Source organism: Nicotiana sylvestris, chromosome 1 (genome assembly GCF_000393655.2).
Source record: "Nicotiana sylvestris chromosome 1, ASM39365v2, whole genome shotgun sequence".
NCBI lineage: Eukaryota > Viridiplantae > Streptophyta > Magnoliopsida > Solanales > Solanaceae > Nicotiana > Nicotiana sylvestris.
The window spans coordinates 11051257-11077277 of NC_091057.1; the positions used below are offsets into that span (position 1 = coordinate 11051257).

A 26021-nucleotide genomic window follows, 5' to 3' on the forward strand; every position below is an offset into this window, starting at 1 on the left:
GGGACGGACCAAGTCTCAATCCTACACGGTGCACGCTCACAGCCCCGTCACCTAGCATGTGCGTCACTCTAAATACCAACATCATAAGAATTTCTTGGGGTTTCATACCCTCAAGACAAGATTAAAGAACGTTACTTACCTCAATCCGAACAAATCCCTACTTCGCAATGCTCTTGCCTCTCGACTCGGCCTCCAAATGCTCCAAATCTAGTCACAACAAGTACAATGCCATTAATATATACTAAATGAAGCAATTCCACAAGAAAAACTACCAAATTAGACCCACAACCCGAAATTGGCTCAAACTCGGCCCTACGTCTCGAAATCCGACAAAAGTTGAAAAACTTGATAGCCCATTCACTCACGAGTCTAACCATACAAAATTTATCAAAATCTGACATCATTTGGTCCCTCAAATCCTAAATTTGCACTCTCCAAAATCCCAATTACTAACCCTTCATTTTCACTCCTAAACCTTACTAATTAGATGATAAAACAACGGGAAAATACAATAGATAGGAGTATTAGAGCTCAAGAAACTTACCTTACTGAAAAACCCTTGAATCCCCTTCAAAATCACCCAAAAAGCTCAAAAGTCCAACTGAAAATGGTGGAAATGAATAAAAATTCGCGAAGTCTTCTATTTATTGGTTCTGCCCATGCTTTTCGCACCTACGGCTAAAAATGCGTACCTGCGGTGCATCATTTGCGCAAAAACCTCCGCACTTGCAAAAAATCACTAACACTCCCAACTTCGCACCTGCTCTCCCTATCCGCATCTGTGACCTCGCAGGTGCGGAAATAACCTCGTACCTGCGGCCACTGCCTGACCACCTCTCTTTCGCATCTGTGGGCAATTACCCACTTCTGTGGGCTCACAGGTGCGCAAACCCACTCATACATGAGGTTATCTCCTACAACACTCTCCTGCACCTGCATCAGCCCCACTGCTCCTGCGGCAATACCCTCGCAGGTGCGATTACACCAGCAACAACTAACTTCAACAATTCTCCAAATTTCAAACTTGATCCATTAACCACCCAAAACATACCCGATGCCCTCGAGACCTCAACCATCATGCCAACAAGTCATATATCCCTGTACGAACTTAGTAGAACCTTCGAATCATCCAATATAACATCAAAACACTAAATTACCTTCAGATTCAAGCCTAAGAGCTTCTAAACTTCCAAATTTGAAAAATGACATCGAAACCTACCAAACCATGTCCGAATGACCTCAAATTTTACCTACATGTCACAAATGATACTATGAACCTACTCCAATTTCTGAAAATCTATTCCGACTCTAATATCAAATTTTTCACTACCGACCAAAATTGCTAATATTCGAACTTTCGCCAATTCAAGCCTAATTCTACTACGGACCTCCAAATTCCATTTTAGATGCGCTCCTAAGTCCAAAATTACCTAACAGAGCTAACAGAATCATAAAAATTCAAATCCGAGATCGTTTACACATAAGTCAACATCCGATTTACTTTTCCAACTTAAGCTTCTAAATAAGAGACAAAATGTCTCATTACACTCCGAAATCACTCCGGACCCGAACCAACTAACCCGATATATCAAATATAGCTGAAAATCATAAAAGAAATGAAATGGGGAAAATGGGGCTATAACTCTCGAAACAACCGGCTGGATAGTTACAGGTTTACAACCAAAGATATTTAAAGAATATGTACATAGAACGAGTCTTGGATGTATTTATGATTGATGTATTTATGATGTTTTGACACTCTAAGCTCATTTATTTGTTTTTGATATACATTAATAATTTCCTGTTTCTCATAATGGTGTACACATTATTGTTTTGAGATATTATAGGATAAGTCTCAATGAGATATTATTATGGACCATAATATTTATAGCTTATGGACCTGATATGATTAGTTACTAATGTTATAGTATATGTAAGGGAGTATGTAGAAAAATTATATATAATCGCCATAACTCAGATTTACTAGTTTATCGTATTGTGGTATTTGTGATGGATATTATAGAACAGATTTATTTATGTGCAACTAATGTTGTTATATAAAATATTAATATCATTTGATTATTTGGACAAGTGGGAAAAAGAATTTTTTACGTTTATTGGTGGCCCAATAAGTTTACGGCCCATAATTAATATTTAATTAATAATTAAATCTCATACGTTTGACCAGTTACTTGATGAACGTAACAGATTAAGTGAGAACCTCTATATATTTGTCGTCTCACCACCCATTAGGGTTATCGTATTTTTTATTCTCTCTTCCATCACTAAAGTCGGCGGTAACGAAAGTTAGGGCAAGGGGCGAGAAACTAATTTCAATTAACGCTTCCGCTTCTTAATAATGGCTTCCACTTCAGCTACGTTTCTAGAGCGATTATATATGTAAGATTATCATGTTCAAGATTCTGGTATGAATTAAAGAATTTATGTTTACAATTTAAGCCATTATGAATTGACACATCCATAAATTCAAGCAAATAAAATTAAACAAGTTATTCGTAAAGTGGTAGTATTAATGTAATACAGTTCTTGATTGTGATTCCTTCTAAGAACTTACTCGATTATAAGTCAGTTTGTATTTCAACTTATTATTGGTGAAAGTTGATAGAAATCAAGTGGAAATATTTAATTTTTTTAGCTTTTCAATATTCGAAAAATGAAAACATTTATTACTAGTGAATTTTGACCAAATCTCTCAGTTCACTTGCCAACTATGTGAAAGAAGTAAGGAACTTAACGCAAATCCCACAAACGACTATGAGTCTTCCCCTTAACTTCTATTCCCTACAATGCGTTGGATAATCTGATATTTTTTAAACACAAAGACCTCAATTCTTGAATTGTTCCTTTTTAGGGTTAATTCAATAAGCTCTCCTTATTTTTATCCAATGAAATTTATGAATTTTTTTTGTATCCCCAAAATTTTCTAAACTTTGTTATTTTGTTCCATTTTTTGCTCAACTTGAGTCTTTTCTAACATGAATTAGATGTCAACATGAAATAAAATGTCATGAAGTGCATAGAAATTCATTTTAAATTATATGTATGGTTTCAATTATTATTTAAGCTCGCTTGCTTTTTTGGAAACTACTTTTTTCTTCTGAAATTTAGCCAACTCCATTTCCTTTTGCTCAAATTTAACATTCTAAACAAAAAGAAAAATAAATAAATGAGAATAATAAAGAAGAAAAATATATAGTTGGAATAAATAATCACTATATATGACCAACTGAACATGATCAAACTCAACTTACAAATAATGTACTTTCCTTCCTTATAAAGAATGCTATATATAGCATAAGTTTACACTCTCTAATGTACGAGAAAAATGCAGTGACAACTGCATAATGTAGGAATTAATGAATAGATGAAAGGTACTAAGTAACTACTACCAAATTGTCTCTCTAACTATTGGCCTTGCAACTTATTTGCTTGTTAGAAATGACTTTTTAGGTATTTGCCACATGTGTCTAATCTGAAACATTTAAAGAGAGGCGGAGCTAGGACCTTAACTTCTTGATTTTGGACAACAATTTTTTTGTTTATTGGGTTATGAATAGATTATTTATACATATTAAATAATTTTTTAACACAAAATATAATTTGAGCTAAATTTACTGGATTTTTGCCGAATTAATAACTATAACGATAGCTCCGCCCTGTATTTGAATACCAAGGCAAAAGGAAGAAGATGATCAAAAGGTAAAAAGGTCCTTCACCGCTAATTTTAATTAAAAGGTGGCTTTTTGTTTTCCTCAACATGTAAAATGCTGGCTAAAATTTAATAGCATGCCAAAACTTGGCCAGCCACACTATTTCTATTAGACACTAAACAGAAGCCAACTGTCCTAGTCTATTGTTAACAAAATCAAAATCTTGATATTAAATTAAGGCCGCGTCCGTGTAGGGTATAGGAGACATAGCCAGGGTCACACGTTTGTTCTTCGTGATTGCATGAAGAGGGCGCAATCGCGGGTTTGAGGAAGCATTGGTTCGCGTTCACGTGGATGTCTCCGCTTTTGCGTAAGGTAAATCAGAGGGGCAATTTGTTTTGTGCTTCGCAAATAGTGGAAGATGGTCTCGTTCACGATGAAGGATAACTAGGCAACAATGTTAAATTTCAAAAACGAGGTTTAAGTTCATAACACAAATTTGATTTTGGAAGTTTGCTGGGAAACGATTTTTGGAGAGATTTTCAAATGTGCGATTGGAGTAAGTGATTCTTACCTATTTTTGGTTATTTTTCATGTTTATGTCTTTGATTTCATCATTTAATTAGTGATTTGGGATGAAAAATTGGGGAAAGATGGAGAAAAGTTGTTAGGCCGAATTTTAAGGTTTTGATCGAGATTTTTGTATCAGGTTTAAAGTAATTTTGGTATGGGTGAACTCATGGCCGAATGAGTGTTTAGATTTTTGTAACTTTTACCCGATTTCGAGACGTGGGCCTGGAGGGCCAACTTTTGAATTGACTTTTTGACTTTTCATTAAGAGCTTGGTATTTTATTATGGAATTGATCCCTTTATCTCATGCTGATTGTATGGAATTGTTTGTGGCTAGATTCAAGGCGTTCAGAGGCCGTTTCGCGAGGCAAAGGTATGTTGGAGTAGAAATTTGCCCGGTTTGAGGTAAGTAACAGTTCTAAATTTGGTTTTGAGGGTATGAAATCCCATATTACGTGTTATGTGATTGGTGTTGAAGTGATGCACATGCTAGGTGACGGGCGTGTGGGCGTGCACCGTAGGAATTTTGACTTGGCCAATTCCATGGAATTGTATAGTTGAATACTCTATTGATATCCGTGTATTCTCCATATGTTATAAAAAATTAAACCGCAAGTCATATTATAAATCATGGTTAGGCTATGTGTTGGTACTGTAGGGACCCACATGGGTTGTGTTACATGTTGAATTATCTGGTAAATTGTTGTTTTATACTCAATCACAGTTTACTTTCATATTATATCTCTGTCTCAATTGTTCTTTATTGATGCATTATATCATCGTTGTTTAGGCTGATTATCATGATTATTGAGAGCCCGAGAGATTAGAGAGATTGATGACTAAGTGAGACTGACAGCTTGATTGTGAAGATATTTATGGGATCGCGTTGCATGCCACAACATATTTCATTGATCTATGCCATGATTGACTTGTTATAGCACTTGGGCTGATAGAGCCCCTTCGAAGTCTGTACATACCCCAAGTGACACAAGTACCACTGAGTGCGAGTGCCGAGTTAGAGTGTTGAGCGCGAGTGCCGAGCGACTGTGAGGTTGGAGTAAATAGGAGGACTGAGTGACTATGGCTCTGAGATTATGCACTTGATTTCATTTTTATATACTTCAACTGGCATATTTTACTATCATGATATTTCTGAGAGATATTATATCCTGTTTCAAGTAACTTGTCATGAATTAATTGTTTTGGCCTTAATTGTCGAACTTGAAAGCATGCCTATCTTCTTATGTTATAATTTCTGTAATTAAACTATATCCATGAAGCTCGTCAATACTTTCAGCCCATTAGTTAGTCTTGTTACTTACTGAGTTAGTTGTACCCTCGCTACACCTTGCACTTCATGTACAAATCCAGGTATTTCTGGACACGATGGGTGTTGATTCTCTGTGCAACTTGATCATTTGGAGATTTCAAGGTAGTTGCCTGCCGCTCGCAGTTCATGGCTCTCCTTCCTTATATTCTAGCTCTATGTATTCAGTTTCAGTTTTTCATAGACAATATTCTCAATCTTGTGGTGTATAGATGCTCATGTACTCAGTGACACTCTAATTTTGGGAACTTCCGTATTGAGTTTTGTATTTTATATTCAGTTTATGAGAGCTTTAATTATTTAAACAACTTTAGCTCATTTTTCAATTAAAAGTATTGGAAGTATTTGGAATGTCGGATTGCCTAGTACAACGTTAGGCGCCATCACGACAGGATAAGTTTTGGGTCGTGACACTTAAATTAAAACCTCACCCAACATCCATACCTGATCCATGGCCCCCCTTTTAAAATGCCCTACTCCACCTCTCAACTTCTCCTCTTCCGTCCCTGCCAGTAACTCTCACTCCACATGTCTGGGCTGCTACCGTACTCAAAGGCGAGGGGCTCCAAAAGCGGATGTGATCGGCCTCAGAGGAGAGGATTTTCTCTAATCATCCTCCATGGACAAAGTACATCCATACCTGACACATGAGCCCCCTTTTAAAATTGCCGTAACTTTATTTCTCAACTTCTCCTCTTCCATCCCTGCCTGTAACTCCCACTCCACATTTTCTCTAATCATCAGACCACCTTTGCCTTCAACTTTTAGATCTTCATCCTTCAACACCCATATCCCTCTCTCACTCAATTATTTCAGCCTTAATTTAATTTTTAAATTAATATTTTTTTGTAAAATCAATGTTCCAAGACCCAACTCTCAACGTAGAGGCTTTCTTACCCCCCCTCTTTCCACCCCTGGACCCCACCCCCAACCCAACCCGAGGACATGACCTTACTCTCACATCGTTCACTACCACCACTATAAGCAAAAGGTATTAGGTAAACACTAATACCTCTTGCCTACATAGGTAAGATTCTTCAGAACAGGAAGATCAACATAGCGTTTGTTCAGGAGACTAGATGGAAGGGTACTAGGACACGAGATGTAGACGGATTAAAACTATGGTACTCAGGAAATGCTGGGGGTAAGAATTGTGTAGGTATTTTAGTTGAAAGGGACCTTAGGGAGCTCGTAGTTGAGGTTAGAAGGGTAAATGATAGGTTAATGAGTATTAAGCTTATAGTTGGTGGGTTTACTGTAAACGTGATTAGTGCATATGATCCTCAGGTAGTTTTGGACCAGGAGGTCAAGAAGCGATTCTGGGAGGATTTGGACTAAATGGTGCGTAGTATCCCGCACACTGAGAACTATTCATTGGCAGAGATTTCAATAGCCATATTGGGGCTAGCGCTAGGGGTTATAATGATGTGCATAGCGGGTTCGGTTTTGGGGATAGGAATGAGGGAAGTAATTCACTGTTGTATTTTGCTAGAGATTTTGATTTGGTTATAGCTAACTCGAGTTTTCCAAGAGGGAAGAGCACCTAATCACTTTCCGAAATTCAATGGGCAATACTCAAATAGATTATCTTCTCTACAGGATATATGATAAAGGTATGTGCACTGATTGCAAGGTCATCCTAAGTGAGCACCTCACGACCTTACATAGGCTCCTAGTTATGGACCTAAAAATAAAGGGGAGTAAGAGGAAGAGGGTGGGGTGTAGGAAACCTAAGATCAAGTGGGGTAACTTGACCAAGGACAAAGCTCAAGAGTTAGGGGAGAAGTTGTTGGCTATGAGGGCCTGGATGAGTAGAGGGGACGCTTCTAGTATGTGGTTCATGACTACGAATTGCATTAGGGTAGCTTCTAGAGAGGTCTTAGGGGTCACGAAGGGCTCTCCTAGGTTCATAAAGGGGACTGGTGGTGGAATAGAGAGGTCCAAGGTAAAGTGAAAACTAAGAAAAATGCGTATTTGAAGCTAGTGGAGAGTACAAATGAGGAGGAAAAAAGGACTTATCGGGAGTGTTATAGAAAGGCAAAGAAAGAGGTAAAGTTAGCAGTTACGACGGCTAAGAATGTAGCATTTTCTCGTTTGTACGAGGAGCTCGGGGGTAAAGGTGGGGACAAAAAGTTGTACCGGTTGGCCAAGGTGAGGGAGAGGAAAGCCCGCGACTTAGACCAAGTCAAGTGCATCAAGGACGAGGATGGCAAAGTATTGATGGACGAGGCACTTATTAGAAGAAGATGGCAGACATACTTCCATAAAATGTTGAATGAGGAGGGGGATAGATGCATTGTGCTGGATGAGTTGGAGCACTCCGAGAGTAGGTGGATTACGGTAGAGGAGGTAGAAGGGGCGATGCGTGAGATGTGCAGGGTCAGAGCAACGGGGCCAAATTAAATCTCGGTGGAATTCTGGTAGAGCACGAGGTGAGCATGTTTGGTGTGGCTCACTGGGTTGTTTAATGTTATTTTTAAGATGAAGAAGATGCCCGAAGAATGGAGGTTGGGGTATGATGGTTCAGCTTTACAAGAACAAGGGTGATGTCCAAAATTGCAATAATTTTAGGGGTATCAAACTGTTGAGTCACAGTATGAAGGTTTGGGAGAGGGTGGTAAAGGCCAGGGTGAGGAGATACGTGTCTATTTACGAGAATCAGTTTGGATTCATCCCGGAGTGTTCGACTACGGAAGTGATTCATCTGGTAAAGAGAGTAGGCCGTATAAGGAGAGGAAGAATGACTTGCATATGTATAACGACTCCGTCGGCCGTTCCGAGAATTCAGCCTCGTTTCCCCTATTTATGCTTTATTATGTGTTGTTTAGCTCATTTGTGTTGTGTTGGGTCGGTTGGCTCGGGTTCGGAGTGGTTGTGGAGAGAAATAAGACACTTAGTCTCTTGAGTTGATTGAATAATTGGAAAAGTCAACCGGAAGTTGACTTATGGGAATAAGGTCTCGGAATGTGGTTTTTATGGTTCGGATAGCTTTGTTAGGTGATTTGGGACTTATGAAGGTATTCAGAATGTTATTCGGAGGTTCGTGGTAGAATTAGACTTGAATTGGAGAAATTGAATTTTTGGCACGGCAGTGGAAAATTAGCTATCGGGGTCGAAATAGAATTCCGGAAGTTGGAGCAGGTTTGTAGTGTCTTTTGGGATGTGTGTGCAAATTTTCAGGTCATTCGTACGTGGTTTGGGTGGTTTAGGCATCGTTGGCGAATTTCGGAAATTTAGAAATCCTTAGCCTTGAATTTTGGATTAATTCGGTGTTTTGATATTTTTTTTGGGTGTTTCGAAGGTCGACTAAGTTTGGGTGATGATATATGACGTGTTGGTATATTTTGTTGGGGCACTGAGGGGCTCGGGGTGATTTTGGGTGGTCATCAAAAATATTTGGAACTTGGTTTAGCGGTTGTTGTTTCTGTCATTTCCGCACCTACGGATTAGGGACCGCAGGTGCGAGGCCTCAGATACGTGAGGCATGTCGCAGATGCGAAGTATGTGGGGCTGAGGCAATTTTCGCAGGTGCGCACATTGGGCCGCATCTGCGAGACCGCAAATGCGGATATTGACCACAGAAGCGGATTTCCTTGGGTTAAGTGAAAACTGCACCTGCGATGGATTTTCTGCAGGTGCGTCTTTAGGGGCCGCAGGTGCGAGAGTTTTGGACATAACCTATATAAGGTTGCCTTCGCGAATTTTCACTCATTTCTTCACCATTTTTGGACAGGTTTGGAGCTTTGAGCAGTGATTTCAAGAGGAAATTGAAGGTTATCAATTGGGTAAGTTACTTGGGCTTCATTTCTTGTGTTTGTGATGATTTTTCTATTGTTTAATCATGATATTAGTGGAATTTAAGGGTTAAAATTGGGGGATTAGGGCTTGAAATTGGAGACTTTTATTTAAGGATTTGAAGGGCCGTTTGTTGTTGGATTTTGATGTATTTGGTATGTATGGACTCGTGAGACTGTAAGGATTCAGTTTTGCAATTTTTACCGAATTCCGAGATGTGGGCCCCGGGGTCGGGTTTGGCCAATTTCGGGATTTTTTTATGTAATTTGGTTATTTTCGAGTGGGATTTGTTCCTTTAGCGTATTTTGATGATATGAATCTGATTGTGAATAGATTCGAGGCCGAGTCGCGTGGCAAAGGCATCGCGGAGTAGATTTTTCATTCGGCTTGAGGTAAGTAATAATTGTAAATCTTGTCCTGAGGGTATGAAACCCCGAACTTCACATTGTATCACTATTTTGGAGTGGCGCACATGCTAGATGACGAGTGTGGGGCGTATACTATTGGGGTATTGTTAATTGGTTCGTCCCGTAGAAACTATTAAGTTGTGTATTTGACTAAGAAATCATATGATATTTTATGTTTTAGAGATATTTACTACTTTTTGGGCTGAATGCCGTATTTGGGCCTCGTGCCAAGTTGTTTGGACCCTTACGGAGTTTTTACTGCTATTTCCTCACTGTGTTGATTTAAGATTTACACTCAGTCATGCTATGTTTAATTGATTTCAAAACTCAGTCTCATTTATACTATTTGATGCATAAAATGATATGTTGGGCTGAGCACCCTATTTTACTGATAGCCCGAGTGACTTGAGAAGTTTTTGACTAAGTGAGGCCGAGGACTTGCGTTGTGAGAATATTATGGGATCGAGCTTCCCGCTGCAACATGTTACACTATTTTTATGATATATGAGAGGCCGAGAGCCTGACTGATTATGCCACTAGATGGCTTGTTATAGCGTTTGGGCTATAGGAGCCCCTTCGGAGTCTGTACAACTCCAGTGAGCGCATGTACCTACTGGGTGCGAGTGCCGAGTGACGAGTGATTGGGAGGCATGAGTGGTTGTGAGGTTGCCCGAGGGGCTGATTATGAGTGATAGTGAGGCATGTTGAGGGACTGATTCTGAGTGATGTTATGCCCGAGGGGCGGTTTACGATGCATGTTTTTGCCCGAGAGGCTACTTATGATTTATATCCCTATTACACTAAACTTCTTGGAAATTTTATTGAAAGTGCTGGAAATTACATTCTCAAATGATATTACTGAAATCGGCTTTTTAAGCGTGATGGTTTAATGTGTGTGTGTCTATATATATACACACTGTTGGAAAGAAAGACTGTACTTACTATGATTTGATGACGCGTTTTTATGTGTTTCGTATTTCTCATACCTTATTTACTTTTATTACTTACTGAGTTGGCGTATTGTCACAACCCAAAATCCTACCATATGAGTGGTGATGGCACTTAGTAACTAAGACTAAGTAAGCCGGTTATAATAACAATTCAAGCCATTTTTGTTTTTAAAATAGATAATCGAAACCAACAGCAAAAATAAAGATACAACCTCCCAAGACTGGTAGTACTGAGTCACGAACTCTAACTGAATACATGAAATGATCTGAAGGAAATTAAATATACAATACTGCTCGAATAATATATGATAGTACGATAAAAGGGAAAGACTCCAAGGGACTACGACGACCAAGCAGCTCTACCTTGAATCCTTGCAATCACTCTCTAACTCTTTCCGAGTTCTATATCTCCAATACCTAGCTCTGTACATAAAAAATGTACAGAAGTGTAGTATAAGTACACCATAGCGGTACCCAGTAAGTATCAAGACTAATCTCGGTGGAATAGTGACGAGGTAAAGTCAAGACACATCTAATAACCTATGCAATATAGCATACCACAATAATAGGAAACAAATAGCAATGATACCAATAATTATCAACTAGTGATATAAACAACAGGACAACAGGAACACCATAAATATCGCTCAACAAACTATGATTACAAGTACAACCATTTAATCAAGTCCTTCAATTACACATCTTTCATCTAAAAGTTTTCCAAATAATAATCTTTAGAATATAATACTTACCAATAAATATATTTCGAATATACTTCCTTCAAATAAATATCCTTCAAATCTAATTCTTTGAAATAATATTTTGAATATAATTCTTTCAAATAAAAGTCACATTGTGACACCTCATTTTACAATCATAAAAATACGGGTCTCAGCCCACCTTCATATTTTTCGTAATACGGGCCTCACCCCACTTTCATATTTCCACGGTACCTCGTGCCCATATTTCTATCACAACTGCACGGACAACTCACATGCCAAAAATATCAATATATAAAAAAATATGCACGACCAATTTACTTTACAAATAGTTTGAGTGAAGAAAATGACATTGCACTTAAATTAAAGCATCATATAAACTATTGATTTGGATGTAAAACTTATTAATTTAAAAAATAATAGTAATTTCTTTTATTTAAAACAACTCAATCATTGAAAATCACTAAAAACCAAAAATATAAATCTTCAAAGTCTCGTACTAAAAAGTCAAAGCGAACACAATGCAACAAGGAGCACAAAACACATAATAATAATAATAATAATAATAATAATAATAATAATAATAATGTCAACTAGTACATCACGGAAGAAGATAAGAATTTACATATTAATGAAACAAAATCACCAAAGACAAGAACATAAATAAAGATATATCAACAGGGCACTACCGAGGTACTGCCTCGTAGTCCTAAATCATAAATAAATTCACAATATTTCATTTTCTTATATCACCGCGGGAGCCTTCACATATAATTTTAAATAAAACAATTTTTCCCGAAATAGCATCCCGCGTTTTAGCTACCCTTATCATATCGCATGACTTCTAGTAGTTCCCCTACTAGCCACGCGTTTCAAGTCACCCTTATCTCACCGCATGCGTTTAAAACACCCTGGCCTTATATCAGCGCATGCGTATCAATATCACAATATTTCACAAATCGCACCTCAAGTGCCCAAATATCACAACATAATACAACTTGCACCTCAAGTGCCCAATTATCGCAGCATAATACAACTTGCACCTCAAGTGATCACATATCAAAGCATATCACAAATTGCACATCAAGTGCTCAAATATTACAACATATCACAAATTTCACATCCAGTGCTCAAATCTTACAGCATACCACAAATTCCACGTCAAGTGCTCAAATATTACAACATATCATAAATTTCACATCCAGTGCTCAAATCCTACAACATATCACAAATTTCACGTCAAGTGCTCAAATATTACAACATATCACAAATTGCACATCAGCTGCCCAAATATTACAACTTGTCACATGAATCAACAATACATTATTTTTCCACAATAAGAAGCCCACGGCTCGGTCATAATGCGCACAAAAATTCTAACAAAATATCTGGGAGTGAAAACTCAACAAAATAATATTTCACAATTTAACACTTCGCCTCAATATGATTTACAGCCTTTATAACTCAATATCAATTTCAACAACATGAATTGAAAAGAAATTCATCAAGGGACAACACATTTTTTTTAATTCACAACTTCATGAAATAAATAGATTTATTCATCTTATTAACTAAATATCTCATTTAAATTGTATGTAGATAAAATTAATATGAAAATTATTTCCATAAAAATAGCAACTCAAACAAACACAGAATTCACACAAAAGTCAATTAGCAATCGCACCAAATTATCATATAAAAATAATCTAGACAAATAAGGAATGAGACATGACAAATAAGAGATTTAATAAGTCCCAACAATTTTCTAATTTAATACATAAGGTTGTCTACGAATTTTAACCGATATAGTTTGCACATATAAACCAAGTACGTACTCGTCACCTCGCGTACATGGTTTTCAATCACACAATTTCCACACAATACTCAATTCCTAAGGGGAAATTTTCCCACACAAGATTAGGCAAGATACTTACTTCAAATCACGCTATCTCAATCCAATAATTGACATTTTTCCTCGATTATCCAACTCTGAATGGTTCGAATCTAGCCAAAAATAATTCAATACAATCAATACAGATTATTGGAATCAATCCCATGTGAATATACCAAATTTTCCAATAAAATCCGAAATTAGATAAAAAATCACCCGTGGGGCCCACGTCTCGGAATCCGATGAAAGTTACAAAATATGAACGCCCATTCAACCATGAGTCCAACCATACCAAAATTACTAAATTCCAACAACAAATCGACCTCCAAATCTTAAATCTAAGGTATAGAGAATATCTACCATTTTCAACCCAATTCACTAATTTCATGATAAAAACAACAATAGATTCATGTATTTTAACCAAAATCGAGTTAGAATCATTTACCCCAATCCATATGGTGAAAATCGCCTCAAATATCACTTCAATCCGAGCTCCATAGCTCCAAATGTGTTAAAAATGGCTGAAACTCGCGTTTTGTAATATGTCCAGGTAAGTCGCAGGTGTCGAATACGATTTATAAATCGCATTGGGTAACTGCGATTTGCCTCTGCCCAGAACACAGCATTACCCGCCTTCAGTAAATCCATCATAACTCTTTGTACAAATGTCCAAATGATGAACGGTTTGAAGAGTTAGACACTAGACTCAAAGACCTTTAATTTGATAGGTTCTGCATCACATAATACCTTATATATATGTAGATGTGCTCGTCCAAAGTGTGATCTTGTGCTTGCTCATTTAGAATTTTAGCCTATCTTGAAATTTTCTAACTTGGCTTAGACTTAGGCTTCTCCTTAGACCCCAAATCACTTATAATATACTTCGTACGCTTATTATCATATCCAATTGATGTCCATCATATTAATAGTCCGTCTTTGCGCACAAAATAATATAATTAGCGCACATCAACTTTCTTATTAACTTAAATACTTCAAAAAATTTCTGAGGTGTTACATTCTCCCCCACTTAGGATCATTCGTCCTCGAATGAGAAGTGGAGTCCACCCCAATTCTGCACATAGCTTCACTCTTTTCTCACACACCTCAAGTTCCCAAAAATTTGACTAAATCTCAAATTTTCTAGAAATTTTGGCAGAGTCTCCCTATAATTGGGTCTATCCACCTGTCAGAGTAACACCAAAATAACTCCTAACAACACATCCACAACCTAAATCAATAATACTAATCTCAGCATTACAAGAATTGCATCATCATAGTGATATTTGACCATAAAACACATCATATATATGTCCATAACTACATCTCTGATCTTAATAATTATCCATAATTGATTACAACATCGCCAATTAACTTGCTGAAACAAAATCTCGTTTCGAACCTCCACTTTACTAACAACGAGGCGCGAGGCATGAAGACCTCGTAATTATTTACCTGAATTAACGAGTCACATTTACGCCACTTGGCACTCACCTCATAGGCTGAAACTAAATAATTATAACACGAATTTAGCAAAAATATGCACAATAACACATAAAAGAATTATCAAATAAGCTTAACAGGCATGACTCCCTGCTAATACTATAGTACAAATTATAATTTCACAAAAAGGATAATTTAAACACATAAATTTTCATCCCAAGGATCTCGTCCTCATATAACTTCAATAGCAGCACATAGCCCGTTTTAAATATTTCACATCCTCTAAAAATTGTGAGAACCTCGTCCTCAACTCTGAATCATAAGTATTTTGCACATTGTGCCAACTGAATTCTTTTCATTTCCTTTCTTTCTTCTTTTAAATAAATTCTGTTAAATAAAATCACAACATATAAAGAACCCTCATATCGATAGGGAATATAATTCACAATTGAAATTAATTATTTGGAAATTACATCAAACTCGCCGAAATGATTAACAAAAGTCACTTTTAGCCTCAACACTATTCTTAGTGACCAACACATAATGATGGACATAGCTATCTCCATAACATCTCCCAACAAGAGTATTCATATAAGTAGATTTTAGGATTAAGAAACTCACTCATGAGTGGAGAATATTAGGAGGATTTACCTCGCTACTCAGAACCAAATCAACTTAATGAAATTGTTACTTTGTAATAACCCCAGATTGTATTTGTAATCACACTATCAGGTGTAGCGACCTCTGTCATACCATAGAAAATATATCAATGGGCTGGGCCCCACCTCTTAGGTGCCTCTACCTGCTTGTCCTCCACTTCTAACTGATAGTGTATGTAGAATGGAGTACGTGGCCTGTGTGTTCTGATAAAAATAGGTTTCCCCCAAGTCTCGGATAATTTCTCATGATGTGCCTAGTATCACCACACTCTAAACAACCCACTTGCGGTTCGGCTTCTCATACTGAGTCTGTGCCGAATAACTGAATAACTATTGTAGAAAATCCCGTACCAGTGGTGCATTAAAAGATGATTGTCCCACATGAGTGCCCTGATTAATTGGAGCACAACGAATATTCGAAAATGCGGTCTGGGCTGGCTACCGCCCAAGCCTCAGCCATAATGAGTTATAACTGCAAGGAAGAATCTGTCGAATTCCACAAAACCTCGAGACCTTTTGGTCTCCTCCGAACACGTTCTAGCATCTTAGCAATTTTTTTTTTACCACTAGTCGAAATGAAATATCAGCCTGTAGTTCCCGAGTCATACAAAATTTTATGATCATAACAGAGTCCTTTAATGAATCCATGGACTCGTTCTCTTGATGTAGGAACGAATGTAGGGATATGACGTGTTAATGCACTGAACCTGATGGCATATTCTGATATTGTCGCAGTGTGCTTACATAACCATTCAAACTCTGCGCGCCACACATTACGGAGAGTCTGGGGAACAAACTCTTTCAAAGTATTTCTGAAGACTGAGGCCAAGTAGGTCGTGTTGTATTGGTTGGTCTTCCCTCTCCATATGCTTTCCACAAACATCGATGGAGAATTATCTCTCCCAATGCCAATTTCTTCTTTTACTATGCTGACTTAACATTGTTAAGTTGATCCATTTCTTTACATACTCTTCGAATCTTGCTTGGGTTAACTCTTCCCCCTATTTATACACAACGATAAGTAAAGCTCCATACAGACAAATCTTGGAACGAACCACATAGTCTAGAAGCTCATCAGCCACTGTACTTCCTCTGAAGAACCCCAGAATCCGCAATCGAGACGTTCACGCTAAGTAGACTTTCTGTAAATTTAAATTGGTTTATCTAACTCCTTTGGTACTGAAGTATAGGATTATTAAGGACGCAAACATACCGTAAGTACCAAATTTATCCCTTGCAAAAATCTCAAGCCTTAAACATGTGCAAATTTTGGGGAACCTTATAGTACCACAAATATACATTTCAGGCCAAGACTAATATAACATGTGACCCCACAATTCGTCCATTGATAGTGGACTCCCCCACTTGGCGCTAAGTCATAGGTCACAACGTCCGATGATCCACAATATTAACCTTTACAGCTCGTACAAATCAACCAGATGCCAAGGTCTATTCTACCCCCACACGATTCATGGGTGATCTTTCAATACATTCGCATCTTTAGTCGGGACCACATGTTGAGACAATGTTGAGCATTTCTAGTTGCCTTATAACCCCTCTGTAGTATCACGAACAATTGGCGTATAGTTGATATCGAGTGCGTAATTTCATACACGAGTGGATGCAAAAGAACATAAGATATATGCTTCAAGCTGAATAAATACCGCACTATAAGGAATAAAAGAAGTGGAAATTTTCCTAATAGTTCTGTAGCCTCTCAAAAAGTAAGTACAAACGCCTCTGTACCGATCTGCGAGACTCTACTAAACTCATTCGTGACTCGTAGAACCTATGAACCTAGAGATCTGATACCAACTTGTCACAACCCAAAATCACACCATATGAGTTGTGATGACACTTAGTATCTAAGACTAAGTAAGCCGGTTATAATAACAATTCAAGCCATTTTTATTTTTAAAATAGATAATCGAAACCAACAGCAAAAATAAAGATACAACCTCCCAAGACTGGTAGTACTGAGTCACGAACTCTAACTGAATACATGAAATGATCTGAAGGAAATTAAATATACAATACTGCTCAAATAATATATGATAGTACGATAAAAGGGAAAGACTCCAAGGGACTACGACGACCAAGCAGCGCTACCTTGAATCCTTGCAATCACTCTCTAACTCTTTCTGAGTCCTATATCTCCAATACCTGGCTCTATACATAAAAAAATGTACAGAAGTGTAGTATGAGTACACCACAGCGGTACCCAGTAAGTATCAAGACTAACCTCGGTGGAGTAGTGACGAGGTACAGTCAAGACACATCTAATAACCTGTGCAATATAGCATACCACAATAATAGGAAACAAATAGCAATGATACCAATAATTATCAACTAGTGATATAAACAACAAGACAACAGGAACACCATACATATCGCTCAACAAACTATGATTACAAGTACAACCATTTAATCAAGTCCTTCAATTACACATCTTTCATCTAAAAGTTTTCCAAATAATAATCTTTAGAATATAATACTTACCAATAAATATATTTCGAATATACTTCCTTCAAATAAATATCCTTCAAATCTAATTCTTTGAAATAATATTTTGAATATAATTCTTTCAAATAAAAGTTACATTGTGACACCTCATTTCACAATCATAAAAATACGGGTCTCAGCCCACCTTCATATTTTTCGTAATATGGGCCTCACCCCACTTTCATATTTCCACGGCACCTTGTGCCCATATTTCTATCACAACTGCACGGACAACTCACATGCCAAAAATATCAATATATAAAAAAATATGCACGACCAATTTACTTTGCAAATAGTTTGAGTGAAGAAAATGACATTGCACTTAAATTAAAGCATCATATAAACTATTGATCTGGATGTAAAACTTATTAATTTAAAACATAATAGTAATTTCTTTTATTTAAAACAACACAATCATTGAAAATCACTAAAAACCAAAAATATAAATCTTCAAAGTCTCGTACTAAAAAGTCAAAGCGAACACAATGCAACAAGGAGCACAAAACACATAATAATAATAATAATAATAATAATAATAATAATAATGTCAACTAGTACATCACGGAAGAAGATAAGAATTTACATGTTAATGAAACAAAATCACCAAAGACAAGAACATAAATAAAGATATATCAACAAGGCACTACCGAGGTACCGCCTCGTAATCCTAAATCATAAATAAATTCACAATATCTCATTTTCTTATATCACCGCGGGAGCCTTCACATATAATTTTAAATAAAACAATTTTCCCCGAAATAGCATCCCGCGTTTTAGCCACCCTTATCATACCGCATGACTTCTAGTAGTTCCCCTACTAGCCACGCGTTTCAAGTCACCCTTATCTCACCGCAAGCATTTCAACACCCTGGCCATATATCACCGCATGCGTATCAATATCACAATATTTCACAAATCGCACCTCAAGTGCCCAAATATCACAACATAATACAACTTGCACCTCAAGTGCCCAATTATCGCAGCATAATACAACTTGCACCTCAAGTGATCACATATCAAAGCATATCACAAATTGCACATCAAGTGCTCAAATATTACAACATATCACAAATTTCACATCCAGTGCTCAAATCTTACAGCATACCACAAATTTCACGTCAAGTGCTCAAATATTACAACATATCATAAATTCCACATCCAGTGCTCAAATCCTACAACATATCACAAATTTCACGTCAAGTGTTCAAATATTTGTCACGACCCAAATCCCGGTCGTGATGGCGCCCAGCACACTACTAGGCAAGCCCGACCATTATTCAACACTTAACCCAATTTATCAAAAATAGCGGAAAGAAATATCAATTAAGCAAGATTAAAGTACTGAAGATTTTAACAAAATACACAATATAATCTCACTAGGACCCGGTGTCACGAATCTGAGCCTCTAGAATACAGAATATCATCCTAATACATGGTATATCCAAAGTCTGATAATGCGGAAATAAAGAGATAGGATAGGAGGGAGAAGATCAATGGCTGCGAACGCCGTGCAGCTACCTCGATACTCCCAGAGGCTGGATCTGCTGATCAACTGGATCTACTGAGCCTGAGACTGCCCTGGATCTGCACACAAGGTGCAGGGAGTAAAGTGAGTACTCCGACCCAGTGAGTAATAAAAGTAACTACAGTCCGAAGATAAGAAAATCCAGTAAATACACAAAGTAAGCTAAAATCCAAATATACAGCAACATATGGAACTGAGCAGCTAAACACCAGTATAAATACAAATACATGAATGCAATGCAATGCATATGATGGTACATTCCAGTACCCACTGCGGCGTGCAGCCCGAGCCATCCATATTTATTTATCGTCGACGGCGCTCACTGGGGGTGTGTACAGACTCCGGAGGGGCTCCTACAGCCCAAGCGCAATATCTTGGTCAGTCATTGTTACCTGACCGGTCAGCCATTGTTACCTGACCAATTTATATCATACAGTGCCATTGTTACCACTGTTCAAGTATATCATCCAGTGTCATTGTTACCACTGTTTCAAGTATATCACACAGTGTCATTGTTACCACTGTTTCAAGTATATCACATAGTGTCATTGTTACCACTGTTTCAAGTATATCACACAGTGTCATTGTTACCACTGTTTCAAGTCACTTTATAATCAGTCCAGAAAATAATATAATAAGCCCCTTGGGCATTTACAAAACAGAAGTTCCCAGCCCGGAATACATTTAAAAATATCATTTAAGTTTTCAACACTTAGAATTATGGCTGAGTTTGCAAAACAACATTTAAAACCTTGGACTGAAATTAAATGATATGCAAATCATGCTAAGCAATAATATCAATCCTCCAAGGATTTTACAAATCGGTACAAGGCCCCAAACATGGCATCAAGCCCAGTAATATCAATGAAGTATGTGTATCAATCACCAGTATAGTATAAACATCACACGGGATGGACCAAGTCACAATCCCCAATAGTATCCGACCCCGCAATCGCCATGGAGTGCGTGTCACGCCTCAATATAGCGTTACGATGTGAAAGTTTGGGGTTTCAAACCCTCAGAACAACATTTACATCTATTACTCACCTCTAACCGGCCGTAGACTAGTCCGCAATGCCCTTTCCTCTTGAATCGACCTCTTCGTGCGTCGAATCTAGTCAAAACCACAACGAATACATTACAATAGGCTAAGGGAATATAACCCAATCGAAAAGACTCGAAAAATGTCGAAAATCCCGAAATTAGCAAAACCCGAGCCCCGGGCCCACGTCTCGAAATTTAGAAATTTTTACATCAATACGACCCTTATCTCGCCACGAGTCTATACATACCAAATTCACAAAAATCGGAGTTCATTTGACCCCTCAAATCACCATTTAATTCTCTTAAGTTTCAAGCCCTAAACCACCATTTTTGTCCATAAATTACTTGAGTTTTCAGCTCTAATCCATGTATTTAACTTGGAAATAAGTAGAAACAACTCACCTTTGATGCTTGATGAAATCCCCCTTGAAATTCTCTCCAAAATAATCCAAGCCAAATGAAAGAAATGAAAGAAATAAGCCAAATCCGTGTTTAAAAGAATCTGCCCGTGCTTCGTCGAGTTGTACCTTGCACTTGTGCTATACAAGTTGTACATCCTATTAAAATTGTTCCTTGTCGGACACCTTCTGTTTAAACACCCATAACGTCTTGTATAAATATCCAAATGACAAACGGTTTAAATATTTAGAAACTAGACTCAAAGATCTTTAATTTGATAGGTTGTAAACCATATAACTCTTTATATATCCCGAGATATGAACTTCTAAATCGGCTCCATGAAATCAGAAACTTTCTGGAGAAACTGCTCCACCAGTCATCTTCAATCAATCATAACTTCTCTAGATATGAAGGGCTACAACTTTCGTTTTTGAATCATCTCAAAATTCCTTGTAGATCAAAAGATATAAGTCTCCGAAGTACGCTCCACGACTGCACATTGCTGTCCAAAGACAGCTTAGCAGCAGAAATTGCAGCAGCTTTTATTTTCACTAAAAAGGCTCTAATTCCATCATACGAACTCGGAATTAGACGATTCTTGTTCCTGTGAGTCTCAAATAATAATACGAACACAACCCTTTAATCGAAACTCAATTCGGAGCCCGTTTACCCAGTTCAATACCCATTTCGCTTGTTAAACAATTAACTCACATTTCACATCAAAAATCTAATCGCGACTTGATGAAATTAAACCAAAATTTCCAAATCAGTCCTATAATTCATGATTTAAATTCTAGAAGTCTTGAAATCAAATTTGGATCTCTAGAACTAAAAATGGACCCTTGGATCATTACATGCTTATGCTCAAAACGGCAAAAAAATCTTCCAAAAACTCTTCCAAAACTTATCCGATCCTCATGGGACCCCGACCAAAAATGCCAACATAATTCATAACATCATTAAAACCTGCTCAAATTATCAAAACACCTCAAACAACATCAAATTACCCAAAACTCATCGAATTCAAGCCTAAGTTTCCAAAAACTTCCGAAAATACACTTTCGATCAAAAACCCAACCAAACGATGTCCGAATGACCTAAATTTTGCACACACATCACAAATGGCATAACAAAGCTATAGCAATTCTCAGAATTCCATTCCGACTCCCGGATCAAAATCTCACCTATCAACCGGAATTCGCCAAAATACTAACTTCGCCAATTCAAGCCTAATTCTACACCGGACCTCCAAAATTACTTCTGATCACACTCCTAAGTCACAAATCATCCCCCGAAGCTAACCGAATCATCGGAATTCAAATACGATCCCTCTAACACATAAGTCAACGTTCGGTTGACTTTTCCAACTTAAACCTCCTTAAAAGAGACTAAGTGTCTCAAACCTTACCAAAATCATTCCGGAATGACTTCAAATTTTGCACACAAGTCACATTCGATATTACGGACTTGCCCCATCTTTCGGAACCGCATTCCGACCCCGATATCAAAATTTCCACTTCCGGTCGAATTTTCTCAAAAACCTTCAAATTTCTATATTTAGCCAAATGACTTCAAAATGACCTCCGGACATCCGAATTCACTTCCGATCGTGCTCCCAACTCCAGAATCACCATACGGATCTATTCCTAGACTCGGAATCCCAAACGGACATCTATAACACTGAAATGCCTTCCAACCCAAATTTATGAAATTCTTCTAAAGTACTAACTTTCACAATATACGCCGAAATGCTCACGGGTTACCCAAAACCAAATCCGGACATACGCCCAAGTCCGAAATCATCATACGAACATGCTGGAACTTTCAGATCCCAATTCCGAGGTCGTTTACTCAAAATTCTAATCCTAGTTCATTTCTTCAATTTTAAGCTTTCAAAATGAGAATTTCCATTTAGATTTGACTCCAAACTTCCTGAATTTTAATTCTGACCATACACACAAGTCAATATACCTGAGATGAAGCCGCTCATGGCCTTAAATTGCTGAATGACGCGCCGGAGTTCGAAACGACCGGTCGGGTCGTTACAATATTACAACATATCACAAATTTATTACAACTTGTCACGTGAATCAACAATACATTATTTTTCCACAATAAGAAGCTCATGACTCGGTCATAATGCGCACAAAAATTCTAACAAAATATCTAGGAGTGAAAACTCAACAAAATAATATTTCACAATTTAACACTTTGCCTCAATATGATTTACAACCTTTATAACTCAATATCAATTTCAACAACATGAATTGAAAAGAAATTCATCAAGGGACAACACATTTTTTTTAATTCACAACTTCATGAAATAAATAGATTTATTCATCTTATTAACTAAATTTCTCATTTAAATTGTATGTAGCTAAAATCAATAATGAAAATTATTTCCATAAAAATAGCAACTCAAACAAACACAGAATTCACACAAAAGTCAAGTAGCAATCGCACCAAATTATCATATAAAAATAATCTAGACAAATAAGGAATGAGACATGACAAATAAGAGATTTAATAAGTCGCAACAATTTTCTAATTTAATACATAAGGTTGTCTACGAATTTTAACCGATATAGTTTGCACATATAAACCAAGTACGTACTCGTCACCTCGCGTACATGGTTTTCAATCACACAATTTCCACATAAGACTCAATGCCTAAGGGGAAATTCCCCCACACAAGGTTAGACAAGATACTTACCTCAAATCACGCTATTTCAATCCAATAATTGACATTTTTCCTCGATTATCCAACTCTGAATGGTTCGAATCTAGCCAAAAATAATTCAATACAATCAACACAGATTATTGGAATCAATCCCATGTGAAAATACCAAATTTTCCAATAAAATCCGAAATTAGATCAAAAATCGCCCGTGGGGCCCACGTCTCGGAATCCGACGAAAGTTACAAAATATGAACGCCCATTCAAACGCGAGTCCAACCATGCCAAAATTACTAAATTCCAACAACAAATCGACCTCCAAATCTTAAATCTAAGGTATAGAGAATTTCTACCATTTTCAACCCAATTCACTAATTTCATGATAAACACAACAATAGATTCATGTATTTTAACCAAAATCGAGTTAGAATCACTTACCCCAATCCATATGGTGAAAATAGCCTCAAAAATTGCTTCAATCCGAGCTTCATAGCTCCAAATGTGTTAAAAATGGCTGAAACTTGCGTTTTGTAATCTGTCTAGGTAAGTCGCAGGTGTCGAATACGATTTATAAATCGCATTGGGTAATTGCGATTTGCCTCTGCCCCAGAATACAACATTACCCGCCTTCAGTAAATCCATCATAACGTTTTGTACAAATGTCCAAATGATTAACGGTTTGAAGCGTTAGAAACTAGACTCAAAGACCTTTAATTTGATAGGTTGTGCATCATATAACACTTTATATATATGTAGATGTGCTCGTCCAAATTGTGATCTTGTGCTTGCTCATTTAGAATTTTAGCCTATCTTGAAATTTTCCAACTTGGCTTAGACTTAGGCTTCTCCTTAGACCCCAAATCACTTATAATATACTTCGTACGCTTATTATCATATCCAATTGATATCCATCATATTAATAGTCCGTCTTTGCGCACAAAATAATATAATTAGCGCACATCAACTTTCTTAATAGCTTAAGTACTTCAAAAAATTTCTGAGGTGTTACACGTACTCACATTACTCCCTGCACCTTGTGTGCAGATTCAGGTGCTAGGGCGAAGTGAGTTGTTTACCTGTCCCAGGGATTCGTGGAGATTTGTGAGGTAGTTGCACACGTCCGCAACCCTGCCTTCTCCTTCTTACTTCTTTAGTACTTGCATATCCAGACTTATATTTTATTAGAGATAGTGCATGAGACTTGTATTTCTTTAGAGGCTCATGACTGATGACTTCGGGTTTTAGGATAGAGTTGAAATGCTTACCTGTCTTTATTTGTTATGAAATGTTACGTGGGAACTTTATGAAAATATCGGATAGTATTGAACTAAATGAAAAGGTTACCTTATGTCTAAGTATTGAATTGGCTGGCCTAGTATCGCGATAGGCACCATCACGGCCAGGGTAGTTTTGGGGTCGTGACAATATGGTGTTTATTGACCTTGAGAAAGCATATGATAAAGTCCCGAGGGAGGTCCTGTGGAGGTGTTTGTAGGTTAGCGGCGTTCCGATAGCATACATTAGGGTGATTAAGGATATGTATGATGATGTTAAGACTCGGATGAGCATTGTGGGTGGTGACTTAGAACATTTTCTTGTGGTAATGGGGTTGCACCATGGATCGTCTCATAGCTCGATTTTATTTGCCTTGGTGATAGATGTACTGTCGCGACACATCCAAGGGAAGGTGCCTTGGTGCATACTATTTGTCGATGATATAGTATTGATTGACGAGACGCGAAGCGGAGTTAACGCGAGGTTGGAGGTTTGGAGACAGACCTTGGAGTCTAAAGGTTTCAAGCTTAATAGAACCAAGACAAAATACTTGGGGAGCGAATTTAGTGATAGGACCCATGAAGCAGACGTAGAGGTAATGCTTGATGCTCAAGTTATCCCCAAGAGAGCGAGTTTTAAGTGTCTCGAGTCTATTATCCAAGGTAACGGGGAGATTAACAAAGATATTGCACATCACATCAGAGCGGGATGGATGAAGTGAAGGCTCACTTCCAGTGTTTTATGTGATAAGAATATGCCGCCAAGATTTAAGGGTAAGTTTTATAGAGTGGTGGTTTGATCGGCTATATTGTATAGGGCTGAGTGTTGGCCAGTCAAGAACTCCCACTTGCAGAAGATGGAAGTAGCAGAGATGAGGATGTTGAGATGGATGTGTGGGTGTACCAGGAGAGATAAGATTAAGAATGAAGCTATCCGGGATAGTAGGAGTAGCCTCCGTGGAGGACAAGAAGCTGTAGTCGAGGCTGAGATGGTTCGGACGTGTTAAGAGAAGAAGCATTGATGCTCCTATTAGGAGGTGTGAGAGGTTGGCCATGGAGAGTTTGAGAAGAGGCCAAGGTAGGCCTAAGAAGTACTAGGGAGAGGTGATTAGACAGGACATGGCGTTGCTTCAACTCACCGAGGACATGACCCTTGATATGAGGGTGTGG

General features: G+C 37.7%; 2 protein-coding genes across 2 annotated transcripts; both read left to right on the forward strand.

Moving 5' to 3' along the window:
* The first annotated feature begins 5628 nt into the window (after positions 1-5628).
* Positions 5629-8116, forward strand: LOC104228245 (uncharacterized). The gene is made up of 4 exons (XM_070173475.1): positions 5629-5674; positions 6597-6856; positions 7550-7948; positions 8051-8116. The coding sequence occupies exons 1-4, from the start codon at positions 5629-5631 to the stop codon at positions 8114-8116; spliced, it is 771 nt and encodes a 256-aa protein (XP_070029576.1).
* Positions 8117-25114: 16998 nt separating this feature from the next.
* LOC138890120 (uncharacterized) lies at positions 25115-25573 on the forward strand. Its single transcript, XM_070173482.1, has one exon. It carries the CDS (start codon positions 25115-25117, stop codon positions 25571-25573), a length of 459 nt encoding a protein of 152 aa, XP_070029583.1.
* Positions 25574-26021: the final 448 nt, after the last annotated feature.